General features: G+C 43.6%; 1 protein-coding gene across 2 annotated transcripts; it reads right to left on the reverse strand.

Moving 5' to 3' along the window:
- Window positions 1-6,940: 6,940 nt before the first annotated feature.
- Window positions 6,941-17,728, reverse strand: rpl8 (ribosomal protein L8). 2 transcript variants are annotated; one of them, XM_086006660.1, is made up of 6 exons: window positions 17,628-17,728; window positions 16,849-16,995; window positions 14,863-15,004; window positions 12,392-12,610; window positions 11,587-11,702; window positions 6,941-7,156 (listed from the first exon to the last, which is right to left on the reverse strand). In XM_086006660.1, exons 2-6 carry the CDS (start codon window positions 16,984-16,986, stop codon window positions 6,998-7,000), a joined length of 774 nt encoding a protein of 257 aa, XP_085862786.1. In that variant the 5' UTR covers window positions 16,987-16,995; window positions 17,628-17,728; the 3' UTR covers window positions 6,941-6,997. The 2 variants fall into 2 exon arrangements, with proteins under 2 accessions (XP_085862786.1, XP_085862787.1); XM_086006661.1 differs by having other exon boundaries at window positions 17,632-17,654.
- Between the last annotated feature and the right edge of the window lie 563 nt (window positions 17,729-18,291).

Here is an 18,291-nt window from a genome sequence, read left to right on the forward strand (position 1 = left end):
AAAGTGGATAACCTCGCACTTTCCCACATTATACTCGATCTGCCAAATGTTTGCCCACTCACTTAGCCTGTCTATATCTCTTTGCAGATTCTTTGAGTCCTCTGCACAACTTGCTTTCCCACCCATCTTTGTATCATCTGCAGACTTGGCTACATTATACTTGGTCCACTCATCCAAGTCATTAATGTAGATTGTAAATAGTTGAGGCCCCAGCACCGATCCCTGTGGCACCCCGCTAGTCACCGTAAAAGTTAGAGAGGATCAGGGGTGACAGGTTCCATCCCTTCAGCCTCCTTAGGAAATATAGGCGCTGCTGGGCCTTCTTCACCAGAGAGGAGGTATTGAGGGACCAGGAGAGGTCTTCCGTGATGTGGACTCCGAGGAACTTAAAGCTGTCCACCCTTTCCACCACAGCCCCATGGATGTGGATGGGGGTGTGACTTCCGCCTTTAGACTTCCTGAAGTCCACAATGATTTCTTTGGTTTTCTTGATGTTAAGAGCCAGGTTGTTATCGGCGCACCACTTCACGAGATGCTGGACCTCCTCCCTGTAGGCTGACTCATCGTTGTTGGTGATCTGGCCTACCACCGTGGTATCATCCGCAAACTTGATGATGGTGTTGGAACCATGAACAGCTACACAGTCGTGGGTGAAGAGGGAGTAGAGGAGGGGGCTCAGCACACATCCTTGTGGGGCCCCCGTGTTCAGGGTCGGGGGGGGGGAGGTGTGGTTATCTAATTTGACAGACTGGGGTCTGTTTGTTAGGAAGTCCAGGGTCCAGTTGCAGAGGGAAGTGTTCAGGCCAAGAGTGTGGAGTTTGGTGGCCAGCTTGTTGGGGACGAGTGTTGAATGCTGAGCTGTAGTCTATGAACAGCATTCTGATGTAGGTCTCTTTACCGTCTAAGTGATTCAGTGCAGAGTGTAGAGCAGTTGTGATTGCATCCTCCGTTGATCTGTTTGCACGATAGGCAAACTGGTGTTGGTCAAGAGAGGCGGGAACACTGGCTTTGATGTGAGCCAGGACCAGTCTCTCAACACTTCATTATGATGGGTGTGAGTACGACAGGTCGATAGTCGTTCAGACACGTCACAGCCGTTTGCTTTGGCACAGGAATAATGGTAGCGGTCTTGAAGCATGTAGGGACTACTGCCTGGGCCAATGACAGATTGAAGATGGCGGTGAAGACATCAGCCAGCTGATCAGCACATCTCGCCAGAGTTCCCATAAATCACTCAAAATGCTTTCTGAATTTTTTTTATAACTGAAATTAAATATCCAAAATAAGGGTTTTAAACAAAAGGATTGAAAAAAATTACATATTTCAAATAATTATGTTTATCCATTGAATTGTCTTTAGTGTATTGTAATGACTTTATTGAAGTATTTACTTGAGGGCCTCTATCTCCCAAAAGCCTTGACTTAGACTTGATATTTTTGCCAAGAGCTGTGACTCTGAGCTGAATTTGAATTATGCTACAGTCGCAGGATGTGTAATGTACCAAACTTCCTGGAATGCATCAGTACCAGACAGCTGTACTGATCGGATATTTCTCTTTACTTCCCAGCACTTTGTGTTCAGTAGCTTTTCTTCAAATAGTTTTGAGAAACAAGGTGACAAATTTCAAAATCATGACTGAAGTGAAATGTGTGTATGTGAGAGAGAGAGAAAACAATTTGCATTTATATAGTGCCTTTAATATAAAAGTCCCAAAGCGGTTCACAGGCATAATCAAAAAATGGATGCCAAGCCAAAGAAGATAAAATTAGGAGGGGTGACCAAAAGCTTGGCCAAAGAGCTGGGTTTTAAGGAGGCTCTTGAAAGAAGAGGGAGGTTGAAAGGCAGAGGTGTTTAGGGATGTTAATACAGAGCATGGGATCTATGCGACTGAATAAACGACCACCAACAGTGGGGCAAAGGGAGGGGTTGATTCACAGGAGCCAAGGGACAAAGGATTTTGGGGGAAGAATGTGTAGGACTGGAGATTAGAGATGGGGAGTGGTGAGGTTATGAAGAAATTTAAATATGAGGATGAGAATTTTAAATTTGAAGCATTGGGAGACCAGGAGCCCAAAGTAGGTCAGCGAGGACAGGAGTGATGAATGAGTGGAATTGGTGCAGGTTAGGATATAGGCAACAGAGCCTTGGTTGAGCTGAAGTTTAGAGTTGGAAGCTCAAATAGGACACCGAGGTTGCGAACAGTATGATTCAGCCTGAGGCAGTGGTCAAGGAGGGGAATTAAATCAGTGGTAAGGGTACAGAGTTTTTACAAATTACAGGCTGTGGCTGAAGACGATTGCTTTGGTCTTTCCAATGTTTAGCTGGAATAAATTGTGGCTCATCCAAGACTGAATATCAGAGTCTGACAACACAGAGGCAGTGTAGGGGTAGAGCTGAGTGTCATCAGTCACATCTCATTGAAACATATAACATATATAATTCTTAAAAGGCTTGACAGGGTAAATGCTGGGTGGATGTTTCCCCTGGCTGGGGAGTCTAGGGGTCACAGTCTCAGAATAAGGGGTTGGCCATTTAGGACTGAGATGAGGAGAAATTTCTTCACTCAGAGGGTGGTGAATCTTTTGGAATTCTCTACCCCAGAGAGCTGTGGATGCTCAGTCATTGAGTATATTCAAGGCAGAGATTGATAGATTTTTGGATACTAAGGGAATCGAGGGATATGGGGATAGTGCGGGAAGGTGGAGTTGAGGTAGCAGATCAACCATGATCTTACTGAATGGCGGAACAGGCTCGAAGGGCCAAATGGCCTACTCCTGCTCCTATTTCTTATGTTCTTACCCTTTTAATGATTTCCCACTGTTTTTCTGTCTGTTTTTCAAGATTTTTCTCCCAGTTTACCACCTTTAGTTCCATCCTCATTTCCTCATACTTTGCTCTTTTTCAATGTATTACTTTAGTGTGTGTCCTACTTATGTCACTCTCGATCCTAATCTTGAACCTTACTATGTTGTGATCGCTACTAAGATGATCTCCTACTCTTACTTCTCCTATCTGTTCTGGTTCATTACCCATTACAAGATCCAGCAGTGATTCTTTTCTTGTTGGATTTCTTACGTACTGAATGAGAAAGGAATCCTGTATACACTATAAAAACTCGATTCCCATTTTTCCTTTCGCTACTTCTTCCTGCCAGTTTATTTGGGGGTAGTTGAAATCTCCCATGATTATTATTCTGTGCCTGCTACTAACCTCATAGATTTGCCTACATAGTTCTTCCTCCAATTCCCTTCCACTATTTGGTGGTCTATAGTATACTCCTATTAGGATGATGGATCCCTTCTTACCTTTTAACTCAGTCCCTATGAATTCTGTATCTTACTGCTAGTTGCATCCTTTTTTTCTACCGCCATTATGTTAGCTTCAACTAGTACAGCTACTCCACCTCCCCTCCTTCCCTTTCCTTCCTAAATGTGTTATATCCAGCAATATTTAGTTTAAATCCTGGTCTCTATGTAGCCATGTTTATTTCATTCCCTGACTGGATGTCATCTGTGTCAAAGGCTACAGTGTGATAGGTAAGAGTGGAACAAAGCAAGGACAGTCTCCCTGAGACAGAAAACAGGAGTGGTGTTGGAGGTGGACAATGTGATCAGCTGTGTCAAAGGCTGCAGTGATACACCATGGTCGCAGTCAGAGAATGTCATTTATGCCTTTGGTTAGGGCTAAAAAATCAAGCGGACTAAGAAAAAGCAGATAGATGTTCAATATAGATTAATGTAGCTAATTATAACCTAATGCATATTAGGAACGTAAGACTACATGACTAGGAACATAATCTGCATCCATTGGGCTTGTTTCCTATTGCAGGAGGAAATGGCACATATCCAAATCAAAGGGTTCTATTTTGGTTGATCACTGCAGTGTGAAATCTGTTTTTGCTTTTGTAGTGGTGATAAAAGATTTGGTCAATACCCAGGTTACAGTGATTTGATTAGCAGCAGTGTTGGTACAGAGCTAGAGTACAATCATCTTAGAATATGCTTTCATCCACATTCACTGCGCTGCAAGTTCCCATTCTTGACCAGCTCCTCAGTGGGAAATGTCAGTCAAGGTATTTCCCCACAGGTGAGAAAGTCAGTGTGTAAATCAACTTCCACCAATCAAGCATCTCATAGCAATGGGTTACAGGGTACCATTTGCAACAACCTGGAATCAGATGGTGTGCTTGCTCCCTTGGCTGAGGAATAGTGCACGACATAAAGGAAATGGAGAATAAAATATACAAGAATAATATAAACAATTATAAAAGCAAAGTTGTCACAGTATGCAATGTATTTGAAGCCTTTAGCATACTGACAATTGCTGAGTGAACTATTAACACTGTTCACTACCACTTTCTACATTTTTAATAGCACAAGAAATGCTTCGACCTGTTAAGATAAAATTCTACCAAAGATCAACAGATTGGGTGGCAATTGGAGTTCATAAGATAGCCCAGTCACACAGCACATTAGAGTACTGTTATGCAGCACTGCAAGGTTGAATTTCTCACAAATACCTACTCGGCAATTGGATCAACAAGAATGTGAGGTGTGAAGTACAGAAACAATCACACAGGACAATTTCATAGTGGAGCTGGGTACAGGTTGTGGCTGTTCAGTTACGAAGCAAATCGGTGAACATACAAAAGACTCTTTATACAGCACGTGTGCAAAGTGTTGGTGTGATTCCTTCTAAACTCCTCAGCTTACTTCATTGGCTGTAAGTGCTTTGGGACATCTTGAAGTTGTGAAATATAAACGCTATATAAATGCAAGTCTTTCTTTCTCAGCTACTCCATTACATGCAATCAAATCTAACCTACTCAAATTTTAATGTTAGAAATCAATGCGCTAATTTTAAGAGCATATCAAACAGTCCCTGCTTTAATTACTATCCAGAGCCTTGTTCTAAATCTAAAGTCTATGTGTATAGGAATCAGCTGAACACAGGATTATGCTTTGCTGCGAAGTCTCAGTCAAATAAAAACATAAGAAATAAGAGCCATACGGCCCCTTGAGCTTGCTCCGTCATTCAATAAGATCATAGCTGATCATCAACCTCAACTCCACTTTCCCGCCCTATCTCCATATCCCTTGATTCCCCTAGAGTCCAAAAATCTATCTGCTGTACCTCAGCCTTGAATATACTCAAAGACTCAGCATTCACAGCCCTTTGGGGCAGAGAATTCCAAAGATTCACAACCGAGTGAAGAAATTCCACCTCATCAGTCTTAAATGGCTTACACCTTATCTTGAGACTATGCCCCCTAGTCTATACACTACAGCCAGGGGAAACAACCTCTCAGCATCTACCCTGTACCCTGCAGAATCTTGTATGTTTCAATGAGATCACCTCATTCTAAACCAGAGTATAGGCCCATTCTCCAATCTCTCCTCAGGACAGCCCTCTCATCCCAGTAATCAATCTAGTGAACCTTCGTTGCACTACCTCCAAGGCAAGTATATCCTTCCTTAGATAAGGAGACCAAAACTGTACACAGTACTCCAGGTGGTGTCTCACCAGGGCCTTGTACAATTGTAGCAAGACTTCCTTACTCTTATATGCCAACCCCCTTGCAATAAAGGCCAATATGCCATTTGCCTTCCTTATTGCTTGCTGTACCTGTATGCTAGCTTTGTGTTTCGTGCACAACACCCAAATCCCTCTGAACAACACATGAAAGTTTCTCACCATTTAAAAAGTGTTTTTTAATTCTTCCTACCAAAGTGAATAACCTCACATTTCCCTATATTACACTCCATCTGCCACCATACTGCCCACTCACAGTCTATCTATATCCCTTTGCAGACTGTGTTCTCCTCACAGCTTACTGTCCCACCTAGCTTTGTATCGTCAGCAAACCTGGATACAGTACACTCGGTCCCTTCATCTAGGTCATTAATATAGCCAGTCAACATTCACCAGACTCACAAAGAATATGCTACTTACAAAAAAGTTTCAATAAAGCCTATTTATAAATTCAGTGACTATAGCCATGTCAGCATACTTCAATTGGTAACACTCACCCATGAGTCTGCACATAATTTAGCATAACACTTCAATGCAGTGAGGGTGTTATGTTGGTCAGTGTTGTCATACAAGACCATGTCTGCCTGTTACTGTGTCAGGTAGACAAAAATCCCATGGCACTATTTGAAGAGTTCTCCCAGTGTCCTGGCCACCATTCCCTCCTCAATAAAGACCGTTAAAAATCTCAATGCTGTTTGTGGGATCTTGCTGTATGCAAAATGACTGATATTTGATTACAGAACAAGTCACTACGCTTCAAAGCAATAGGAGATGCTTTGACATGAGCTGTAGCAAGATGTTATATAAATCCATGCCTTCTCAAACTGAAATCTAATTTTATAATTGAGATTTTTTAATTCCTTCACCACCCTAAATTTCTGCCAGCACTTCTTCATGCTAGATTAGTAGTTCCATCTGCACCAGCAGCCATGTGAGCTTAGACCGAGAGTGTCATGGGCCATTCACCTTTGCAGCAGAGCCCAATGCTGCCCTTATTTTGTGTGTCCTTGCTGCGTTCTACACAAATAATTCTTTCAGCAGGGGGGGGGGGGGGGTGTCACCACTTTTCTTCTCCCTAACCTAGGAGCACTGAGGCTGAAGAAACCCTCAGTTATGCCCATTGAGATCAGTGAATAACAGAACAAGGCTTTAATTTGGTCTGTATAAATCAGCTACTCGCTGGCTAAACTTGCTGAATCATGGAGAGCAGTCATTTTTAAAGACACTTAACATTGTAGCAGACTATGAATGTTACATTTTGGATGGATGGCTTACTTGCTTTTTTGTTTTGAAATCTGGATGTATATAGATGGTCAAGGTATATTTTAAAAAATCTAGACAAACTTTAAAAAAAAATGACTTGTAAATAACATTAACAGGAACAGCCAGTTTTACACAAGAAACAAAATGAATTTTAAATCATTTTTATTGTGACAAATATGCACATATATATTACGTGAAGAAATTAATTCTCTTTCTCCTGGACAGTCTTGGTACCACGCAGTCTACCGGTACGACGAGCAGCAATGAGACCGACCTTGCGACCAGCTGGAGCATCTCTCCTGATGGTGGACGGCTTCCCAATGTGCTGATGGTTACCACCACCGAAAGGATGTTCTACAGGCTGTGGAAGAAAAAAAGATGGGTTAACAAATCTCTGACTGCACAATTCTTGTAGGTGAATGCAATATACACCGATACTTACATAGAAATTACAACATGGAAACAGACCACTCAGCCCATGTTGGTGTTTACTCTCCACACGAGTAGTCTTAATTCAACTGCCCATCCTGTTCCCATATTCCATTACCCCACCCTCCCCAACCACTTATCCCACCTATACTTAAATATTGACATGGTCTTTAATCACTCTGGTAATGCATTTCACAGCCTCACAACGCTGCTTCTCCCGCTCCTCGTCTTAAATCTCTTACTTTTGCTTGTATATCTGTCACCTTGTTCTAGCCCTCACATTACTGGAAAAGTTTTTATCTACTGTGTCGATAGGCCGAATGGCCTCCTTCTGTGCCATAAATTTCTACGATTCTATAGGCTATGGACCAAGAGCTGAAAAGTGGGATGACACTGGATAGCTCTTTTTCAGCCGGCAGACATGATGGGCCGAATGGGCTCCTTCTGTGCCTAAATTTCCATGATTCCTTCATAATTTTAAACACCTCCATCATACAGCACTTTAATCTCTTCGAATGAAACAGCATCATAGCGAATCCACACTGTACCCTCTCTATTGTCTCAACATCCTTCCTATAATGTGGAGTCCAGACTACTACTTCTCTACTCCAACTGTGGTCTTACTAAGATTTTATATAGATTCACCAATACGTCGATTTTTATATTCTGTACCTCGTCATTAAATACAGTATTAGGTTAGCATTTTTATGGCCTTATCTACTTGAGGTGCTGCTTTTAAGGTCTTGAGCCTGAATCCCCAAATCCCTCTGCTTTTCCACATCAACCAGTTTAATGTAACCATAAAAGAATTTCTCCCCCCTTCGCATTGTCTCTCAAGCCTTCAGAGAGTTGTGCATTGCATAGCTGTTTCCATGCTTAAGACCACAAAGGCGAAGACGGTGTACTTCTCCTCCAGTCAAACAATTTAGTATGAAAATTTTCCACGCAGTTAAAGCAGCAGCAATTGTGAATGGTTCACAAGCTTAAACGAGACAACTGCCAGCGAGAGAATTATACCAGAGCAAGTTTGGAACTCTCCCTAATCATCCATCACTAAATTCCATAAGAGATTTTAGATTAAAGATAATTGTAATCAATGTTCCCTCTAGTTTTTTTTGGGTGCACAGCCCCTTTCACAGGCTGTGTCGCCCATTCAAATTTCTGCGCATGCATGGTTTTCTCATTTAAAAGCCGGTGAGCCAGCCTGCGCGGGCCCTCCAGATTACTGCGTAGCTCAAGGGGAACGTCGCTTGTAATAAATAATTAATTATTGATCAAAGCAGTTAAAATTAATTCAGGGGACCAAATACTATAATTACACTAACAACAACTTGTATTTTATAGCGCCTTTAACATAGTAAAACATCCCCAGGCGATTCACAGGCCCGATTATCAAACAAAATTTGACACCAAGCCACATAAGGAGATATTAGGGCAGGTGACCAAAAGCTCGGTCAAAGGTAGGTTTTAAGGAGCGTCTTAAAAGGAGGAAAGAGTAGAGGCGGAGAGGTTTAGGGAGGGGATTCCAGAGCTTAGGGGCAACTGAAGGCACGGCTGCCAATGCTGGAGTGATTAAAATCAGAGATGCTCAAGAGGCCAGAATTGGGCGAGCGCAGATATCTCGCAGGGTTGTGGGGCTGGAGGAGCAAGACCGTGGAGGGGTTTGAAAACAAGGATGAGAATTTTAAAATCGAGGCGTTGCTTAACTGGGAGCCAATGTTGGACAGCGAGCACAGGGGTGATGGGTGAACAGGACTTGGTGCGAGTTAGGACACAGGCAGCAGAGTTTTGGATGACCCCAAGTTCATGGAGTGTGGGAGATGGGAGGCCAGCCAGTAGTGCGTTGGAATAGTCAAGTCTAAAAGGTAACAAAGGCATGGACGAGGGTTTCAGCACCAGAAGAGCAGAGGCAGGGGTGGAGTCGGGCGATATTATGGAGGTGGAAATAGGCGGTTTTAGTGATGGCGCAGATTTGTGGTGGCAATGTTCCCTGTAAGCTGCACTTTGTTCTGCGCGGCCTGTTTCTTTTACTGTGCACTCTCTTGTAAGTACTGCGCATGCGTGGAAATTTAAAGGTAAAAGCCGGTGAGCTGCCTGCACGGGACCCTTCCCATTACTGTGTGGCCGCGCAGCTTTGAGGGAACGTTGGTGGCCGGAAGCTCATCTCGGGGTCAAATACGACAACAAGGTTGTGAACAGTCTGGTGCAGCCACAGAGAGTTGTCAGGGAGAGGGATGAAGTCGGTGGCTGGGGAAGAGAGTTTGTAGTGGGAACTGAATACAGTGGCTTTGGACTTCCCAATATTTATTTGGAGGAAATTTCTGCTTATCCAGTACTGGATGTCTGACAAGCAGTCTGACAATTTAGAAACAGTGGAGGGGCCGAGAGTGGTGAGGTAGAGCTGGATGTCGTCAGCACACATGAGAAATAGGAGGGTGCCAAGGATAGATCCATGGGGGGGACACCAGAGGTAACTGTGTAGGAGCGAGAAGAGAAGCCATTGCAGGTGATTCTCAGATAGAAAAGAATGCGAGTGAAGTCCCACCCAGCTAGATGACGGTGGAGAGGCGTTGGAGGATGGTATGGTCAACCATGTTAAAGGCTACTGACAGGTCAAGAAGGACGAGGGGGATAGTTTACCATTGTCACAGTCACATAGGATGTCGTTTTGGTACTGTGGCAAGGGCAGAAACCTGATTGGAAGGATTCAAACGTGGAGTTAATGGAAAGATGGGCACGGATTTGGGAGGCAACAACATGTTCGAGGACTTGAGAGGAAAGGGAGATTGGAGATGGGGCGGTAGTTTGCAAGGACAGAGGGGTCAAGGGTGGGTTTTTTGAGAGGGGCGATGACGGCAGATTTAAAGGAGAGGGGGACAGTAACTGTGGAGAGAACCGTTAACAATATCAGCTAACATGGGGTCCAGGAATTGAAGTTGGGTGGTCAGCAGTTTAGTGGGATTAGGGTTGAGGGAGCATGAGGTGGGTTTCATGGACAAGGTGAGCTTGGAGGGCATTTGGGAGATAGGAGAGAAAAACTAGAGAAAGATGCGAGTTCAGGGCTGGGGTGGGGGGGGGAACCTTAGAGGAAAGAGAGGGAAGCAAGCAGCTGAACAGATGGTCTCAATCTTAAGTGACAAAGAAGTCCATGAGCTCCTCACACTTCTTGTTGGAGCTGAAGGTGGAGGAGACAGGGAAATAGAAGTGATGGGCTCGGACCCGGAGCGGCAGCCAAAGCACGCACGCAAATGGACATGGAAAACTCAACTAAGCAAAGATTATAATCACATGATGTTTTACATTAGTTTGTTACTAACAACAGCTTGTATTTATACAACTCCTCCAATGTAGAAAAATGTTCTGAAGCACTTCAGAACAGCGTAACCAAGCCAAAAAGGAGATTAGGAAGGGTGACTAAAAGCTTGGTCAAAGGGGTAGGTTTCAAGGAGAGTCTTAAATGAGGAGGGGGTGGAGAGGCGGGAGGTTTAAGGAGGGGATTGCAGAGCAAAGGACGTAGATGGCAGAAGGTACGGCCGCCAATGGTGGGGCGAAGGGAGTAGGGGTGCATGAGACCAGAATTGGAGGATCACAGAGTTCTTGGAGGGACACCAAGGTTGTAAACAGTCAGCTTCAACCCAAGTGTGTCAGGGAGGGGGGTTGTACATGTGGAACTTGATGCCATGTCTGTGGATGGTGTTACCATGGAACAGCATGTAGATGAGGAATAGGAGGGGGCCATGATAAATTGATGTAGACTCCAGAGGCAATGGTGCAGAGAGTGGGGAGAGAGCCACTGTTGGAGATTCTCTGGCTACAATTGGATAGATGAGGGGAACAAAGTGAGGATAGTCCAATTTTGGACAATGGAGGAGGAGCTGTTAGATGAAGATGATGTGGTCAACCACGGCACGGGCTGCAGAGAAACCACGATGGACAAGGAGGGATAGTGCAATAGTCACACACAATGTGATTTGTAACTTAGTTTAGGGCCATTTTAGTGTCTTGAGAGGGGAAAAAAAAGCTGGATTGGAGAGGTTCAAATATGGAGTTGCAGGAAAAATGGGAAACGGATGAGAGGCAACAACACATTCAAAGACTTGGGAGAGGAAAGGGGGTTGGAGATGGAGCAGCAGTTTGCAGGAACAAAGGGGTCGAGGGTGGGTTTTTTTGAGGAGGGGTAATGACTGTGACTTTGAAAGGGAGAGGAAACAGTAGCTGAGGAAAGGGAACCAGTTACAGTGTCGGCAAGCAGGACGGGAAGTTGGGTGGTCAGCAGTTTAGTGAGAATTGGGCCGAGAGAGCAGGAGGTGGACCATCAGTGGCAACATTTAACAATTGTCCTCTTTTACTATTTAAACTTACATTCATAGCCACACCACGGACACGTGGCCAGCAGTTTCTCTTGGCCTTGTATTTGTGATAAGCCCGACCTGCCTTCAGTATGGGCTTGTCAATACGACCACCACCAGCAACAACACCTGCAATCAAAGTAAAATATTCGGCTAGCAATATTCAACAAAGTGATTTGTACGATAAGTAGCCTCGGTTACCCGTTCTAACGTTACTACCGCAATCACTTCAATAAAGGGGTCCCAGATACAAAAAAGTTACTTGCTCATTACTTTTATTGTAGCACTTGCGACATAACTAGAGATACTGTAATTCAATTTATTACAAGTCTTTACACATACCATTGATTAAATCAGAAGCAAATACAAGTAACTTTACAACATGCAAAAACTCAATGTATTAAAAGATGATAAAAGTGCATTTTGTTTAAACATTTCAACTTTAAACCATTTTCATTTTTGTGTAAATATTTACACAGAAGTATTCTGTGTATCACCTGGTTGCAGCTCATCTCAGGCAATCAGAGTTAGAAAAATTGACATGGACAAAAGATACAGATAAGTTATCGAAGTACTATAGATGCTAATGCAGAGTTAGATCCCATCAATTTCTGGTTGGAGTGCTATTTTGATTTGCGGGAAATGTTAACCCTGAACCAAAGTGTTTTCTTTTCCAAGTTTTGGATATAGCTCAACTTCTTGTTCATCTACAAGTTACATAAACTAAGAACGATTTCAATAAATATCTTTATAGTTCTAAAGTTTTTGGAAGGGTTAACTTTTTAAAAATTAACAAATAGGAGTAAATTAAATCTTACCAACAATGGCCCTGTTAGCAGAGCAAACAACTTTCTTAGAACCCGATGGCAACTTGACACGACTTTTCTTGGTCTCAGGATTGTGGGAGATGACTGTGGCATAATTACCAGAGGCACGGGCAAGTTTACCACGGTCACCTGGCTTCTCCTCCAGGCAACACACAATGGTACCTTCTGGCATAGTGCCCACAGGGAGGACATTTCCAATGTTCAACTGAGCTGCAAGCAAGAAAGATTTTAATACAAGTTTGAGTCTGCAGTTTTGGCACAATTATATCAAACAAATACTCTCCATAGTTACACTGCTTACAGTTACAATGCTCAATTAGGAACCAATCATGAAAGTTATATATAAAACTATAAATATATGCATGGGACAAGTACACAAAGACAGCCACCATTGCCCAGCCTCTTGTAGCCAGTTTGTTCTTCTATGCAGCAGTGCTCCCACTCCACTGCTGAGCAGAAGCCAGTTCAAGAAATGCAGTACAGTAGGACTCTTTTTTTAAAGCCGAAGATACAGGGGGATGATAGAAGTTTATATGCTCCAAGTACAATGCAAGAAATGTGTAGTAGGCTTGGAGAAAGAGAGAAAAGGACGTCAAGGATCTGGGTGAACCAGGAGAACGTTTGAGATGTGGGAACACCGGGTCAGGCAACCCAGGTATTTATAAGCACTGGGAAGGGGGTTTCAAGGCCTCATAGGCAATGTTCCTGTTATTTTTTTTGGGTGCGTGCCCCCTTTAAGGGGCTGCGCGGCCCATTCAAAATATCGCGCATGCTCGGTTTTTCCCCATTGAAAAGCCAGCTGCGCAGGAGGTCCAGAGAGCGGCTCAGCCGCACAGCTTAAAGGGAACATTGCTCATAGGTTGGGTCAGCTTGTGAGCACTGTAGGGGTGCACTGTTGGGGGAAGAATGCGATGAGGGTTTTCTCAGGGGCAGACAAGGTATGAGTACTTGGGTACAGAGCGAGAGAAGAAAATCCTTGTCAGAATCCCACCCACCTCTCCTACAGTGCCAAGAGTCATTTCCAAGAATCTGTTTTAAAAGCACTTTTAAAACTGCAAGGAAAATTTTAAGAACACAAACACTAAGAACTTCAAGTCAGTTGCTGGCAGCGGCAAGGAATGCAAGGCAGTCGAGATGGTGCTCGGGGACTTTGGAGTGAAGGCTTCAGGGCATTCGGGGGGGGTGGGGGGCGAGCTCTTGGACATCTGGCCAAAGGCCGGATTTTACAAACTCTGGTGGAGCACAGCATCATCTCTCGGAGTCAAAGCTTAGAGGATTCAGGAGGTATGTAACGTGATCGATAAGTTTCATTGCAACTGGGACAATGCAAGACGGGCATGACAGAAATAGCGTTACAGGAAATGTTATGCTTCAAAGTGTGATTTGTGCTGCCCCCTATACACATTTTATAAGAGCTTAAGTCAAAGTTTTGGAACTGAATGCATAAACTTAGGTCTTTCACAACTTTATTTTGTTGACGCATCTTTTTAATCTAAGACTTACTAGATACTTCCATTTTTTTTATTAAAAGAAATCTATTTTAGCAACATCACGCAAGATCCTGGAGTAAGAGCTCCCGCTCTCCTCGCTGCTTTAACTACATCAATTACAGGGACCCACGCCATACATTCCAGATCAGCTCCAATACAAACACAGAGGTGACTTCTGAATGGCTTGGAGGCCACCAGATCTTTGGAAATCAGTATGACTTCCCAGGATTGAGCAGTTCCAGGGCAACTCTCAGGCTGGTCTGAAACTGCACTCCTGCTGTTGGAAGTAAAGGCATTCCAGAACACTTTCTATAAGTGATACTAGAGCAATCCACCAGGGTACTAAACCTATTGGAGAGTCTCCAGGCAAAGGGTAAAAATGGCATTAAAAACACTTTTTTGTATGAAAAAGGGTAGTAGTTTAAACAAAAGATTCTCCTTTACACATAAGCATTATGGTGCATTAGTCAAAGTTATAGCTAAACCTCTGAAGACAAGTGAATCGTCTAATCATATACTTTTTGGCCACCTCCAAAATAGAGCATTAGATACTGTACTTAACCTGTTACTGATGGCCACATATTTAAGTTTTTTTGTTGTTGAAAAAAATGCTTTCTTTCTTCAGATTGCCATCATATGTTGGCTGGAGCAGCTTATATCTTTTCTGTAACCACTAAAATGAAATCCAGCAAATGCACAGTAAGGAGCTGCAATTCCAGCACGTAATAAATTTTAAACTCAAAATCATTGTCTCTGTACCGGGCCAATCTGAAATGCATTCTTTACGGTCTAAGCACCTTTCTTGCTCATTACTCTTTTTTGGCAGCTAACTAAGTACAGACCAGGGATTAACCCAAGGCCTTCCTGGTTTGCACGACTAAGCTATTTACTAGATAAACGCACAAAACTTTCAGGAGCACAAAGCACTTATTTTTAATAAAAGGGTAATTATATATTTTTCTCTCAACTTACCCTTCTTGCCACAGTAGATAAACTGACCAGTGTGAATACCTTCAGCTGCAATGAACAGCTCAGTCCTTCTTTTGAACCTGTAAGGATCACGGAACGCCACCTTTGCTAGAGGAGCACCACGACCAGGGTCATGAATAATATCCTGCAAAACAAACCAGGAATATAATCACTTTTTAATTAATTCTGCCAGGAATTTACCCATTTAAGACGCGGTTTGTGGTTTTAGAGAAGTGTTCCATGCTTTTTATCCTTATAAAAAAGCAACATGTATTTATAAAGCGCCTTTAACGTAGCAAAACATCCCAAGGCGCTTCACAGGAGCGTTATATAACAATCTGACACTGAGCCACATAAGGAAAAATTAGGGATGGTGACCAAAAGTTTGGTTGAAGAGGTAGGTTTTAAGGAGCGTCTTAAAAGGAGGAAAGAAAGGTAGAGAGGCGGAGAGGTATAGGAGGGAATTCAAGAGCTTAGGCAGCTGAAGGCACGGCCACCAATGATTGAGCGATTCTAATCAGGGATACTCAAGAGGGCAGAATTAGAGGAGCGCAGATATCTTGGGGGGTTGTGGGGCTGGAGAAGGTTACAGAGATAAGGAAAGGGTGGTGGAGGCAGACTCAATCACAGCTTTCTAAAGGGAGTTGGATAGGTACCTGAAAGAAAAAAATTTGCAAGTCTATAAGGAAAAGGTGGGGGCGTGGGACTAGCTGAGGTGCTCTTGCAGAGAGCCAGCACAGGCTCGACGGGCCAAATGGCCTTCTTCCATTCTATGATTCTAAAGGAGCGAGGCCATGAAGGGATTTGAAAACAAGGATGAGAATTTTAAAATCGAGGCGTTGCTTAACCAGGAGCCAATGTAGGTCAGTGAGCACAGGGGTGATGGGTGAACAGGACTTGGTGCGAGTTAGGACATGGGCAGCAGAGTTTTGGATGACCTCAAGTTTACGTAGGGTAGAACATGGGAGGCCAGCCAGGAGTGCGTTGGAGTAGTCAAGTCTAGAGGCAACAAAGGCATAGAGGAGGGTTTCAGCAGCGGATGAGCTGATGCAGGGGCGGAGATGGGCAATGTTACGGAGGTGGAAATAGGCAGTCTTAGTTATGTCACGGATGTGTGGTCGGAAGCTCATTTCAGGGTCAAATATAACACCAAGGTTGAGAACAGTGTGGTACAGCCTCAGACAGATGTTATGGAGCGGGATGGAGTCAATGGCGTGAACCGTAAACAATGGCTTTGGTCTTCCCAATATTAATTGGAGAAAATTCCTGCTCACCCAGTACTGGATATCAGACAAGCAGTCTGACAATTTAGAGACCGTGGAAGGGTCAAGAGAAGTGGTGGTGAGGTAGAGCTGGGTGTTGTCAGAGTACATGTGGAAACTAACGGATGACGTCGCCAAGGGGCAGCATGTAGAGGAGAAATAGGAGGGGGCCAAGGATAGATCCTTGGGGGGCAGCAAAGGTAACGATGAGGGAGCAGGAAGAGAAGCCACTGCAGGTGACTCTCTGGCTACGATTAGATAAGAATGGACGACAGTGGAGAGGCGTTAGAGAAGGTTGGAGTGGTCAACCGTGTCAAAACCTACAGACAAGTCGAGAAGCGATAGTTTACCTCTGTCACAGTCACAAAGGATGTTATTTGTGACTTTAACGAGAGCTGTTTCGATACTGTGGCATGGGCAGAAACCTGATTGGAGGGATTCAAACATGGAGTTATGAAAAGATGGGCACAGACTTGGGAGGCGACAACACGTTTAAGGACAAGAGGAAAGGGAGGTTGGAGATGTGGCGGTAGTTTGCAAGGACAGAGGGGGTCAAGCGTTGGTTTTTTTGAGGGGAGGTGTGATGACAGCAGATTTGAGGAAAAGGGGGACAGTACCGGAGGAGAGAACCGTTAACAATACTCCATAGATAAAAAGATTAACTTAACTAGATTAACTAAAAAAAATGGAAATTCAAAGTTAGTTTTCCTTCTTACAGAATACTTGCCTTGACAATACCCTTGATGTAACCATGACGTTCAGCAAAGTCCACAGCTCTCAACTTTGCAGGACCTTTCCTGTGTTTCACATGGGCTTTGAAGACAGAGCCTGCACCCTTTCTCTGTCCTCTGATTACACGACCCATTGTACACTACTGTAAATACAATTTAAAATGTGATTTTTTGCTATACAGCTGTTGCACAAGTTAAAACGACCAGGTTGGTACACAAAACTCCAAAAATGTCAATATTTTGCTTCCATTTAAAATGACATATGCGTTTCCCACTCGCATTATAGTCTTTCAACAAAACTGAAATGTAGTCACCTGAACGTAAAACTACAAGTGTGTGCAATAAATATGTTTTCAAAGATTAACAGTAACATAAACGCAATTACCCAGGCCTGCTTTTTACAAGAAATCGAAGTCTGAATTCAATTTATCTTTCTTCCCGCCTCCCTCCCGTTTTCCTACACGAGTCAATTAAACCCCCAATTCATGCAAGTGGCAAATAAAGTACAAACGAGGGGGGGGAAGCTAAAACGATGAGTAGCCGTTCATCGTTATTACAGCGTCGTAGCACAGGCGGCTCCGTGTTACTTAGAGCAGGAACCTCGATCGAAAGATAATTTAAACTGCCATAAATGCGGATATTTGATAAACTATATTCACAGCAGCAGCGTCTACAAAACAAGGATTCATATTTTGGGAAAATATGAGACGGATGGCTGGTTAAATGACAGATTACAGTCGGATTATCACTGCCACCGCTCTCGCCATTTTCCTACCTACAGCCGGGGTCTGTGCAAAAGGAAAGCCTCGCCTTCACGCGACGACTTCTTCCGGACTGTGCACTGTTCCGGACCGGAACGGACTGTTCTTTCTGAACACAATTATATTATCCACAAATAATGCTCGAAAAATGAACGGCAATAGTTTTGAATATTATGAACACTAATCTTTGTCAAAAAAAACCAAATTAAAAGCGTTTTGCAATTAACGGGGCGTCGCGGTTACGTGGATTCGGCGCTGCATGATGGGAAATGTAGTCTTTCGGCCTTTGTGCTGAAGGCGGTCTGCGGCCTTCAAGCTGTCAGTCAGCAGCATTGTTTCGAACTATTCCCGTTTCACAGGTGGTCCAGATTTACTGCTAAAGAGCTCCATTAACCAAATAAGCATCAATTTCTTCCCGCTATTAAGGGCATGCATTATGAATATTTTATAAACTACTTTTTTGAAATTAAGACTTCTTTTCTCTCAGAACTGTATTGATGTGTCAGCCTTAGCTCAGTGGTAGCACTTCTCTAATTCTGAGTTATTCCAGCCCCACTCCAGAGACTGGGCTGACTTCAGGGTAGTACTGAGGGAGTGTGGCATTGTCTGAGGTGCTGTCTTTTAGCTGAGATATTAAATCGATGTCCCATCTGCACGTGGCTTTGCCAGGATAGTGGG

The sequence above is a fragment of the Somniosus microcephalus genome, chromosome 14 (genome assembly GCF_052327205.1).
Source record: "Somniosus microcephalus isolate GS21.2 chromosome 14, FLI_Smic_1.0, whole genome shotgun sequence".
NCBI classification, from domain to species: domain Eukaryota; kingdom Metazoa; phylum Chordata; class Chondrichthyes; order Squaliformes; family Somniosidae; genus Somniosus; species Somniosus microcephalus.